Source organism: Tupaia chinensis, unplaced genomic scaffold, assembly GCF_000334495.1.
Source record: "Tupaia chinensis unplaced genomic scaffold, TupChi_1.0 Scaffold144336_1, whole genome shotgun sequence".
Classification (NCBI taxonomy): Eukaryota; Metazoa; Chordata; class Mammalia; order Scandentia; family Tupaiidae; genus Tupaia; species Tupaia belangeri.
The window spans coordinates 2101390-2114090 of NW_006204194.1; the positions used below are offsets into that span (position 1 = coordinate 2101390).

Here is a 12701-nt window from a genome sequence, read left to right on the forward strand (position 1 = left end):
CCCTATGGCGAAAATCTCTCCAAAAAAAAAAAAAAATTTTTAATAAAAAAAAATCTATAGGACCAGCAATTGGCATAATGGCTATGTCGCTGGACTCCCATGTAGTTGACCGCAGTTTGAGTCCTGGACCTGGTGGCTTAAATTCACACTGAGCATGTGTGCATGTGTGCCTAAGATCACAAGAGGAGAATAGAGGAGAAGGGATTACAGCGTGGCCATCCCTCCTGGGAGGTGATTTCTCGCTTTCTGTCTCTCTGTTTCTGTCTTTCTGGCGAGCTCACGCGCCCTATACCAAAAAGCTCTCCAAAAAAAATTTATATTTTGGGACCAGCAGTTGGTATAATGGCTATGTCACTGGACTCCAATGCAGCCGGCCGCAGTTCGAGTCCTGGACCCGGTGGCTTAAATTCACGCTGGGCGCACATGTGTGTGCCTAAGATCCCAAGAGGAGAATGGAGGAAAAGGGATTACAGCATTGTCATCCCCCTTGTGGGAGGAGGGGGTGATTTCTTGCTTTCTGTCTTTCTCTTTCTCTTTCTGGCGAGCACACATGCCCTATAGCAAGAAACAAAACAAAAACAAAAACACACTTCTCCAAAAAAATTTATATTTTAATTTTAAAAAGACACAGAGACAGAAAGACGGAGAGAAGCATACAGAGGTAGCCCTACCTACTACCCACTAGAAATGAATCTGAAGGTAGAAGCCTCAGCAGAAATCTTCATTTTTTAGTCCCTGAAAGCAATATTTCACAGCTCAAGTTCAGTAGCCATTTCAGGTCTTGGCTGTTTTTTTTAAAAATCCAGCCTTGGAGCCAACAGGCTGGCATGGTGGTTAAGATACTGGATTTCTACATGACTGACCACCATTTTAGTCCCAGACCTGGCGTCTTGCTTTCTCACTCTCTTTCTCTCTTTCTGGTCAAAATGAATAATAACAATAATGATAGTGATAAATAATGTTGGATAAAAGGGTCTTTTAAAAAAATCCAGCCTGATAATCCTGGTTTTTTAATTAATGTTGAGTAAATTTTCATTTAATGTAATCACTTAATAACTGCATGTTTCAACCTTTAAACCTACCAAACTTTTATTTTCCATTTATCCATCTGTTCTTTGTTCCATTATTTCTCCCTTTTTTTTTCCTGCCTTCTTTTAGATAAATTAGGTATCTTTTCTTATATTAGTTATATATAATTTTTATTGTTGTTTTAATTGGTACTCTTAAGATAATATGCACTCATTACTCATTATGTAATAATTTTCCTACATGGCCAACTCCATTGTTCAAGTCTCAGATTTGGTGGATTGAAATAAATGCCAGGCACATAGGCACATGTGTCCAAAATCCTAAGTGGAAAATGGAGGAGAAAGAAATGCAGCATGGCCATTCCAACTGGGGGTGATTTCTCACTTTTTCCCTTCTTTTTGGTGAGCACACATGTCCTATGGCAAAAATCTAAAGAAAAAAAAAATTCTGAGTAAAATTTTTAATGTATTTGAACATATCTTCAGTAGGAGCATTACTCTGCCAAGAGTGATATAAATAGGGGTGATGTTCATCTTTGACAACCTCTAAGGCAAGGGCACCCAGCAAAAACATAGTAGGGATTCTAGAGGCTGTATTGCGCATTAGCCTTCAGTAACTGGATGGTGAAGGAGTCAGGTGTGGTCTCTCAGTATTCATGTAATAGCTTTTCAGCAACCAATGTGGTGGTATTTCAGTATTTAATAAGTCAGAATAGCTATTCAGGTGTGTACCAATGAAAGCTTAAGAGCAGCCTGTGCTTTGTAATATTCCAAACCTAAGAAGACTATACCATACCACTTAGCAGGCCCTGATAAATCTTGAGTAAGATTCATCTCTCATTGAGAAGAACACCCATTTTGAATGAATTTTTAGAAAACAAACTTAAGTCTTCTTTCATGTTATCATAAAGAGCCTTAAGTCAACATTGTAGTGGCATTATTTGAGAGCTGTATACTTTTTTAAAAAGAATTATTTTAACTTTATTTATTTATTTAAATTTGGTCAAGGAAGGACAGGGGTGGTAGGCACGTGAGGAAGCAAGCTGCCAAGTCCAAGACTCAAACTGTGTTCGGTCAAGTAGGAGTCCAGTGCCCTTAACCAACCATGCCATCTGCCAGCCCCATGTATTGTAATATTGTAAAAACTCCCTTGGGCCAGCAGGTGGCCTAGTGGTGACAGCACTGGACTTCCACATGGCCAACCATGGTTTGAGCCCTGGACCTGGCAGCTTTAAAATTGTGCTGGGTGCATGTCCAGAGTCTTAAGAGAATGGAGAAAAAAGGTTTGGGAAGTGGCCATTTCCTTGGTGGAGGGGAGTGGTTTCTCACTTTCCCTCTCACTGTCTCTGTCTCTCTGACAAGCACACGTACCCTATGACAAAAACAAACAAACAAAAATAAAATGTTAAAAAACAAACAAAAATGCTCTTGCTCTTTAGACATGCACAATTACATACATTCCTCTAGTGAGAGCTATAGGTATTTGTTGATGTACTTTATTATCAGATTTGGAAATATTTACTATTAAGTAATAGTGTTTAAAATTACTATTATGTTGTCTTTTAGGTAGCATGATAAGTTACCAACTACCTTTGGAGCTTAGTGGTTTTATTAACAGCTGTTAGAGAGACCAGCAGGTAGTGTAGTGGTAAGGCTCTGGACACTCCCACATGGCTGACTAAGGTTCGAGTCCTAGACCTGGTGGCTTGCTTTCTCACTTTCCTTCTGTTACTCTCTGCATCCTTCTCTGGTCAAATTAAAATAATTGAATGAATAGATAATTCTTAAGAAAACAAAGTTGTTAGATAATCTTTTATTGCACTTTACATACTGAGTCTCAGAACAATTTTTTTTGAGAGGTTTTTGCCTTAGGGTGCATGAACTTGTAGGAGAAAGATAAAGAGATAGTGAGAGACAAAGTGAGAAATCACCCCCCCAGGGTAGATGGCCATGCCCACAATCCCTCTCCATTTTCCCTGGCCTGAGGGCAAAGAGATAAGGTACCTTGAGGGGGAGGGCTATGGATTAAGAAAGGACAGGACAAAAGTGGGGGCTGTTTAATGCTCATTCTTTTATAGGGAGGATAAAGCTGAGTGCTTCAGCTGTGGAGCACCTCGTGGCTCTAAACAAGCCTCTCCTGGCCTTCTCTGGCTGATGCCCAGGTTACTGCTAGTTTCTCTCTGACCTAGTCAGACAACTAGATCCAATCCAGTTAATACTGTCCAGCAGTAGATTACGCCTTTCTTTAGTGCTTTCATGTGCCCTGCAGAGTAAGCACAAAGACTGAATCCACTTGCAGGCGCTCCCTGCATCCATTCTCCTGGGATCTGGACATGCATACATACATACATGCCTGGCACGAGTTTCAAGCCACCATGTCCGAGACTCAAACTGCGATCAGCCATGTTGGAGTCCAGTGACGTAAACGCTATGCCATCTTCTGGCTCCAATTTTTATTTCCAAAGGAAATTTACCCCAAACCAAGTAACTTTTATTGTACTTTCTAAACTTCTTATTTGGGTGTTGGTCATATAGATTCAGACATTTATTTTAATATTACCACTCCTATTCAGATATTACAAGCCAAAGTCATTGATCAACTACATTTGGTGTGTTCCAGCTGAGTAGCAAAAACAAAAATTCCATTTCTCCTCATTCTCAGTTTCACCTACTATATGGTCATAACATAATTCACTTCTGTGATTCCCATAATGTGTGGGGATTTCTCCCCACGAGCAAGCAAGCAGTCAGTTCTGCAGGAGGCACTAGGTGAGCATCCTTTAATCGAATTCAGTACTGCAGCTGGCCACCTGGATATAGTGTCAATCTCAGTCTCAAGGCCATCTCTACCCTGGACACTACTAGCAAGTTGAGGCCTCCAGAATTTTTAGTCAATCACATACAAGTCAGGGTTTCCTCCTTTGTGAGTTCAATTAATTTTCTAGAGCTCAGAGAACTCAAGGAAACACTTGATTACATTTACTGATTATAAAGAACATTTTGAAGGATGAAAATAGCCAGATATAGAGATACATCGGATAAGATTTGGAAGAGCCCCCAGGGCAGGTGCTTCTGTCCCTACAGTGTTTGCGTGTGCCATTCTCCCTGTATGTGGTTGAATTAGTATTCACCTTCCTGCAAACCTCCATGTACTCAGCTGTCCAGCTCTCCAAACTCGGTCCTTTTGGTTTAAGGTCTTTTTTTTAAAAAAAAATCCTTGTAATAGGATAGATAGATGTGTATGTGAGAGAGAGAGAGAGAGAGAGATGAACACTTTCCACATGGCCTGGTTATGTCACACTTCCCTTCCTTCAGTTTTGCAGTCTATCAGATGTTGGGCCTTGTGTGTGTTCTGAGCATGTTTCAGGCTGATTGGGCCTGGGAGTCAAACCACAATTGCCATGACACATTCTCTTGAGCAGCACATTATTACTGTACCAGGAGCAGCTCTCCTTTAAAAACTGTTTATTTGTTATTAATTTTTTTTTTGAGAGATTTTCACTGTAGGGCGCGTGTGCTCGCCAGACAGACAGAGAGAGACATAGAGACAGAAAGCGAGAAATCACCCCCCAGGGGGGATGGTCACGCCGCAATCCCTTCTCCTCCATTCTCCTCTTGGGATCTTGGACACACACGCCCAGTGTGAGTTTAAGTCACCAGGTCTGAGACTCGAACCGTGTTCAACTATGTGAGAGTCCAGCAACATAGCCATTATGCTAACTGCTGGTCCCTTTTTTTGAGATTTTTGTTCCATTGACATGATTGAAGCAGGGATAACCCTGTGGAAATGTGAATGGATAAGAGAATAGGAACTTGTGGTAACAGACAGTAGAGGGTACCAGCAAGGTGGCATGGTGGTTAAGGCACTGGACACCCCCACATGGCTGACCACAGTTTGAGTCCTGGACCTGGTGGCCTCCTTTCCCACTTTAGTTTTCTCTCACTATCTGTGTGTGTGTGTGTGTGTGTGGTCAAATTAAAATAAATGAATGAATAAATAAATAATTCTTTTAAGAAAAGAATCATTAATTAAAAAAGAATAAGACAGTAGAAAACCCCAGCAAGGCCTGTCTGTTCAAATTCTTGGCCCTTCTGTAGATATGGGGCAAAACCTCCTTCCTCCTGGGTATGAGACAAAACCCATTCTAAAATGGGGTTCTTATGGTTTATGATAAGATAGGTCAAAGAATTTCTCAAGGGAGTTTCTATGACCGAACTTGGGGAAGATAAATTCTACTTTCTACAGCCTGCCTTGGGGAGCTTCAGGAACCAAGAACAAAAGGCCACATAGTTATGAGCCAGGAACCATGAACAAAAACCAAAACACATGTATTATAATTCACACTTTTTCATTGTTTCTATTCAGATACCTTTTGAATACCTTCCATTCATTTAAGCCATTCAAGGGGAAGCAGCTTGTATACAGTGAATGTTTTAATATACAACAAACACAACACTCAAGTTGCAGTTGTGAGGTGTGTAATATATAGAACATAAACATGTATGTAATATTACTATAATATGCAAGATATATATCATTAGTGAGATGACATACATCATTTTTTCAAAAGAATTATGTTATTGGGGCTGGCAGGTGGCGTGGTAGTTAAAGGCACTGGATTCCCACATGGCTGACTGCGGTTTGGGTTCTGGACCTGGTGGCTTGGTTTCTTGCTTTCCCTTTCTCTCTCTTTCTCTCTGGTTGAATTAAAAAATAATGGCAAATGGAATTTAAATAAATAATTATTTTAAGAAAAGAATTATTTTATATTTAACTTTATTTATTTATTTAGGGAGAGATTTTTGCTATGGGGCACGTGCTTTCGCCAGAAAGACAGAGACAGAGAGACAGAAAGCGAGAAATCACCCCTCCCCCGCATGGGGGATGGCCACACTGCAATCCCTTCTCCTCCTTTCTCCTCTCAGGATCTTGGGTACACACACACACACGCCCAGCATGAGTTTAAGCCACCAGGTCCGGGTCTCAAACTGTGATCAACTACATGGGAGTCCAGTGACATAGCCATTACACTAACTGCTGGTCCCAACTTTATTTTAAATTTGATCAGAGAGGAACAGAATGAGAGCACGCTGCCAGGTCCAGGACTCAAACCACAGTCAGCCATGTGGGAGTCCTGCATCCTTAACCCCCATGCCACCTGTTGGCCCTTACATCATTTTGACAGCTGGTTGGCAAGGGTTGTCTTTACCATCCAACACAAATCAGGTAATGTATCTCTCCACTTTCTGACTGTTCTGTTACAGTATATATCAAGTCATGTTTTTGCAAAATCACTACAAAACTTGTTTACTATTTCTATTACATATATGTTTAATTTTAGAAAATCAATGATAAGCATCAAATATACTTACATGTGTTTGTGTATAATCCTACTGATATCTCTAGAACATTGATCATTTTATTGTATGTGTAAGTGGAAGAATGCCAGTTTAGACCAAGTACATCCTGTAGGGCTTACCTCATGACCTGCTTCCTCCTTGAAGTCCTTTTGTGCTCTCCCTGTTATCCTCATTTCTCCATACTGAGAAATGCTCTGCCCTTTAATATGAATAACATATTATCTTATAGTTGATTGTTCACAGTGCTGTACTGCCCAATTTTGTGTGATTGTATCATAGATATTTTCTCTTCCAGTAGAGATTCTCTCTGAAAACCATACACTTTTCATGACAGAATATTAAAACTAAGCACAGAAAAGTTGTCTAACTTAACATGCATTGCTCAGAATCTAAGACACTGCCAGAAATTTTTGCTATCTGTAATAGATAATTTAACTTTTTAGCCTCGGCTCCTGTGAGGGTGTGAACTACTTGAGCAAGAGTATGTTTATGTCGTTTCAGGATTTGGTGACATTTGGGGATGTGGCTATAAATTTCACTCAAGAGGAGTGGGAATGGCTGAACCCTTCTCAGAGGAGTCTGTACAGAAAGGTGATGTTGGAGAACTATAAGAGCCTTGTATCGCTGGGTAAGAAATTGTCTCCATAAATGAGAATGTGCACATAGCACTGTGTTCTGGTGTAATGTTTGGGAAACCTCTGATATGCTTCACTAAATTTTTTTCTGGTGCTTCCCCAAATCAGTTGAGTTTTATAGAATTAGCAGCTTCTTTTCACTATTTCTGCATCTTCACCTTCCCCATTCTTCAGAACACTTAGCTCTTCCTCAGCTTCTTCCTATCATCTCCCCACCTCCTTAATGTCCAAAGAACTTGATCTGATTTATAGGCCTGGCTAATTTCCCTTTTCTTTCTCATAAGCAGGAGTTTCTGTCTCTAAGCCAGATGTGATCTCATTGTTGGAGCAAGGAAAAGAGCCCTGGATGGTGAAGAAGGAGGGAACCAAAGTCACGTGCCCTGGTGAGTGAGAGAGAATCAAGGAGGTCAGAGCCATTGTCAAGGAAAAGTTTAGCTATTCTGAAAGGTTCCAGCTTAAAGTCAATGTTTCCTGGTTAACTCTTCTTAAAGGCTCAAAGCTTGGGAAGAAACACTGAGGCTCTTAAGCATGAGCTCCCCAGTGAATTCTCTTCTATGTATGCTTTCATAAGATATTATCCTCTCCGATACCCCATTTTCCTATTCTTTTTTTTTTTTTTTGGAGAGTTCTTCACTGTAGGGCGCATGCACTCGCCAGACAGACAGAGAGAGACATAGAGACAGAAAGCGAGAAATCACCCCCCAGGGGGGATGGTCATGCCGCAATCCCTTCTCCTCCATTCTCCTCTCGGGATCTTGGGCACGCACGCACACGCGCCCGGCGTGAGTTTTAAGCCACCGGGTCTGGGACATGAACCGCGGTCGACTACGTGGGAGTCCAGTGACATAGCCATTACGCTAACTGCTGGTTCCCCCCATTTTCCTATTCTTTGGGTCCAAATGTCATAGCTTCTCTTTGTCCTTGTTTTTTGGTTTTACACAAGTTGCCTCATTCCATTTTTTAAAATCTAGACTTCTTTTCTCCTACTTATCCATCCCTTTTAGATTGAAGGAATGATGTTTTTTTATTCATTCAGTTACTCTTGTTACCAGGAGTCACTGAATTTCTGCTTTGAGTAGAACATTCTTCCAAATTCATGGAATTATTCAGAGGTGTATAAACCAACAAAGAACAAAGAAAGCATTTTCAGGGCTGAATAACTGGAGTGATAGCATTTAATACAAACATCAGAAAAAAGAAATTGGTAGAATTTGGGGACACAAGAAATTTATTTTTATGAGATGGGGGGATTTCCAAGTGAAGAAATGCACCATGCAATTGGATTGGGAGACAGAGGCTTACCAAAAAAATCTGATTTAGAGGCGTGAATTAATGAGATCATTGGTCTTAAGAATTTTAGGGATAGGGACCAGCAGTTGGTGTAATGGCTATGTCGCTGGACTCCCATGTAGCCGACTGCGGTTTGAGTCCCAGACCTGGTGGCTAAAACTCAAGCCAGGCATGCGTGTGTGTGTGTGTGTGTGTGTGTGTGTGTGTGTGTGTATAATCTCCAAGAGAAGAAGGGACGGTGGTGTGGCCATCCCCGCGGGGGGTGATCTCTCACTTTCTGTCTGTCTCTGGCAAGCACACGTGCCCTATAGCAAAAACCTCTCAAAAAAAAAAAGAAAGAAAAAAAGGAATTTTAGGGATAAAGCCTGATGCCTTTGTGAGGAAGTAGACTTTGGATAACTGTCTCAGTGCCCTCCATGGTAATTGGTCTCTTTCCAGCTTATGTCTTTGGTTAAATGTTAAACATTTTTATTTTTCTAGATAATTCCCCTTTTATTTATAGGTTATCAGATTTACTTTCAGGAATTTGAGCAAAGTTAATCTCCTATCATTCTTTTTTACCTCTTTTATATCTATAGTGGTTTTCAGTTTTCTTATTTTATGTAACGATACATATATATATATATATATAATTTTTTTAGAGAGATATTTTTGCTACAGGGTGCATGTGCTTGCCAGAGACACAGATAGAAAGTGAGAAATCACCGCCCCCCCCCAGGGGCGATGGCCTCACCATAATCCCTTCTCCTCCATTCTCCTCTCAGGATTTTGGAAATGCATGGACATGTGCCGAGTGTGAGTTTTAACCCTCTGGGTCCAGTACTCAAACCTCAGTTGACTATTTGGGAGCCCAGCAATGTAATCATTATGCCATCTACCAGTCCCCAATAGCTATTCTTTTTTTTTAATTATTTTATTTAACTTTATGTATTTATTTATTCATTTATTTATTTTAATTTGACTAGAGAGGGACAAAGAGAGATAGGAAAAGTGAGAAAGCTAGCCACCAGGTCCAGGAGTTGAACCATGGTTGACCATGTGGGAGTCCAGCACCCTTAACCACCATGCCACCTGCCAGTCCCAAACTAATCTCTTTAAAAATAGTTTATCAGGCTTATTTGTTTGTAATAACCCAGCTTACCGATTTATGTTAGTATTATTCTTCTCTTTTCCAACTCTATTTTTTGCTTCTATTTACTAATATTTTCCTTCTAATTTTCTTATTTTGGTCTCTGTACTGCATGAGAGCTTAAATTATTCACTTTATTCTCTCTTATTCAATAATGAAATTATTAAGGGCTATTAATTTTCCTGAGTTTATCTTCTACTGTCTCATATAAATTCTAATATTTTGTGTTTATATCATTCCTCTTTCCTAAATAGTTACATTTTAAATGTCTTCCTTTTGAGAACTGTTTTTAAAAATACTTCTGGTTTTACTGTATTTTGGTGAGACTATTTTATTATATTTGATCAGGTAGTATTGTTATGAAAGAATTATTTACATAAAGTGAAATATAAATTGTAGAATGTGACAATTTCTGACAGTTGCATACACCCATAAAAACCATCACCACTATCGAGACATATAACATTTCCATTACCTCAAAAGATTGTGTCTCTATAATCCATTCTTCTCTCCACTCCTGGTTCCAAACATAATCTGATCTTTATCATTTTAGATTAGGTTGCATTTAAGCTAAGTGAAATCATACAATATATATTGTTATGTCTAGCTTATTTTGCTCAACAGAAGAATTTTAAAAATTCATCCATATAGTTGCACATATAGAGTGTTCCTTTAATTACTGAATAACATTCCATTGAACAGTATCCACTGTGAGTAGATAAGCATTCTGTTTACCTGGTGATGGATATTTTGGTGGTTTCCAGTTTTTGACTATAACAAGCAAAGCTGCTATAAAGTTTTCATGCACAGAACTTGTTTAGATATATGTTTTCATTTCTTTTGGGTGACTTCCCAAGAATAGAACTGAGTCATCTAATCAGTATATGTTTAACTTCGTAGGAAACTGCCAAACAGTTTTCCAGAGGGATAAAATCCCATTCTCTCTCTCTTTTTTGTTATTATTGTTGCTAAAGAGTATGTGCACTCGCCAGAGAGAGAAAGTGGGAAATCCCCCTAGAGCAATGGCCATCCCATAGTCCCATCTCCTCTAGTCTCCTCTCAGGGTTTTAGACACCGTGCACATATGCCAGGCATAATTTCTAAGCCATTGGGTCTGGGACTCAAACTGTGCTGTTAGCCATGTAGGATCTAGGGCCTTAACCTCTACTCTACTTGCTGGCCCCAGGGATTTTACATTCTCTCTAACAGTGCGTAAGAGTTCTAGTTGTTCTATGTCATTGTCAGATCTTGGTATTATTAGGTTTTGTGTGGTTTTTTTTTTTTATTAAGTTTTTGCCACAGGGCACATGCACTCATGCGAGAGAAAAAGAGAGAGGGAGAGAGAGAAAACAACTCCCAGAAGGGATGGCCATGCTGCAATTCCTTGTCCTCCATTCTCCTCTTGGGATTTTTGAGAACATACACACACATGCCTGGCACGACTTTCAAGCTGGCGGGTTTAGGACTTGAACTGCAGTTGACCATGTGGGAGTCCAGAACCTTAACCACCATGCCACCTGCTGGCTCCTATCATAGTATTTTTAATTTTAGTCATTCTAATGATTGTACTGTGATTTTAATAGACATTTCTGTGATGACTAATAATGTTGAGCATCATTTCATAAGCTAATGTTGCCCATAAATATATCTAATGAATTGTTTGGTCATATCTTTTGCCCAAGTATTCTTGGGTTATCTTTTTACTAGTGAGTGATAAGAGTTCTCTTTACAATCTTAAATTATTATTTATATTTATGTGTGTGTGTGTGTGTGTGTGTGTGTGTGTGTGTGTATGCCAATTAAGGCTTCCTTTTGATTTTCTACTGCTATCTTTTGTAAAGCCAAAGTTTTTAATTTTCATGAAGTCCAATTTGTTAATTTTTCTTGGCTAGTATTTCTTGTACAATGTCTAAAAAATTCATGCTACTATCAAGTTACAAATATTTTCTTCTAGTAGTTTTTATTTTAGCTTTAATATTTAGGTCTATGATCCATTTTGAGCTAAATTTTATGTACTGTGTGAAGTAAAGGGTGAAGTTCACTTTTTAACTTCCATATGGATGCATAGTTGCTTCAGTACTCTTTCTTGAGAAAGACTGCTTTTCCCATTGTATTCCTTTGGTACCTTTGCTGAAAATCAGTTGACTATGTTCATGGGTCAACTGTCTCTAGTTCTGGACTCTGTTTTCTTCCATTGATCTGTATGTTTGTTTTTTACTACCAGTACTAGTCTTTATTATAGTAGCTTTATAGTAAATTTTGATACTATATAGTGCAATTTGTAAAAGTGCTTTGACTATTTTAAATCATTTGCATTTAATATAAATTTTATAGTGAATTTGGGAATTTCTATTCAAAAAAGTTGGATTTTGGTTGGAGTTATATTGAATCTATACATCATTTGTGGAGAACTAATATCTTTTGTGTTTTTTTTGTTTGTTTGTTTTGTTTTTTTTTAGAGAGGTGTTTGCTGTCGGGCGCGTGCACTCGCCAAAAAGACAAAGAGACAGAAAGTGAGAAATCACCCCCCAGGAGAAATGGCCACACCACAATCCCCTCTCCTCCATAGCCATTACGCTAACTGCTGGTCCCAAGAACTAATATCTTTTTTTTTATTTTTTTTTTGGGGGGGGGAGATTTTTTGCTATAGGGCGCATGTGCTCGCCAGACAGAGAGAGACATAGAGACAGAAAGCGAGAAATCACCCCACAGGGGGGATGGTCACGCCGCAGTCCCTTCTCCTCCATTCTCCTCTCGGGATCTTGGGCACGCGTGCACATGTGTCCGGCGTGAGTTTTAAGCCACCGGGTCCGGGACATGAACTGCGGTTGACTACGTGGGAGTTCAGCGACATAGCCATTACACTAACTGCTGGTTCCCCCAAGAAATAATATCTTGACATCAATAACTCTTCCAATCCATAAGTATGGCTTATCAAACCATTAGTCTTTAATTTCTTTTAGGGATATTTTGTGTATTTTGTATTTTGTAGTATTTTGTGTAGTGTTCTTACATGTCTTCTATGGCTTTTTGGATGCAACTAAAAATAGATTTTTAGAAATTACATTTTCTAAGGGACCAGCAGTTAGTGTAATGGCTATGTCGCTGAATTCCCATGTAGTCAACTGCAGTTTGAGTTCCGGACCCGGTGGCTTAAATTCACGACGGGCGCGTGTGCATTGACCCGGTGGCTTAAACTCACGCTGGGCGCGTGTGCATACGTGCCCAAGATCCCGAGAAGAGAATGGAGGAGGAGGG

General features: G+C 39.6%; 1 protein-coding gene across 6 annotated transcripts in view; it reads left to right on the forward strand.

Moving 5' to 3' along the window:
* ZNF583 (zinc finger protein 583) overlaps positions 1–12701 on the forward strand; it is a 25404-nt gene that overhangs the window by 9223 nt on the left and 3480 nt on the right. For 3 of the 6 annotated variants that reach the window (XM_027767610.1, XM_027767608.1, XM_027767609.1), the window contains exons 3-4: positions 6891–7017; positions 7309–7407. In XM_027767610.1, the coding sequence (XP_027623411.1) occupies positions 6891–7017; positions 7309–7407 (226 nt within the window). Of the gene's footprint in view, positions 1–6878; positions 7018–7308; positions 7408–12701 lie in introns of those variants that run through there. The other 3 variants (XM_027767612.1, XM_027767611.1, XM_006166783.3) reach the window with 2 other exon arrangements.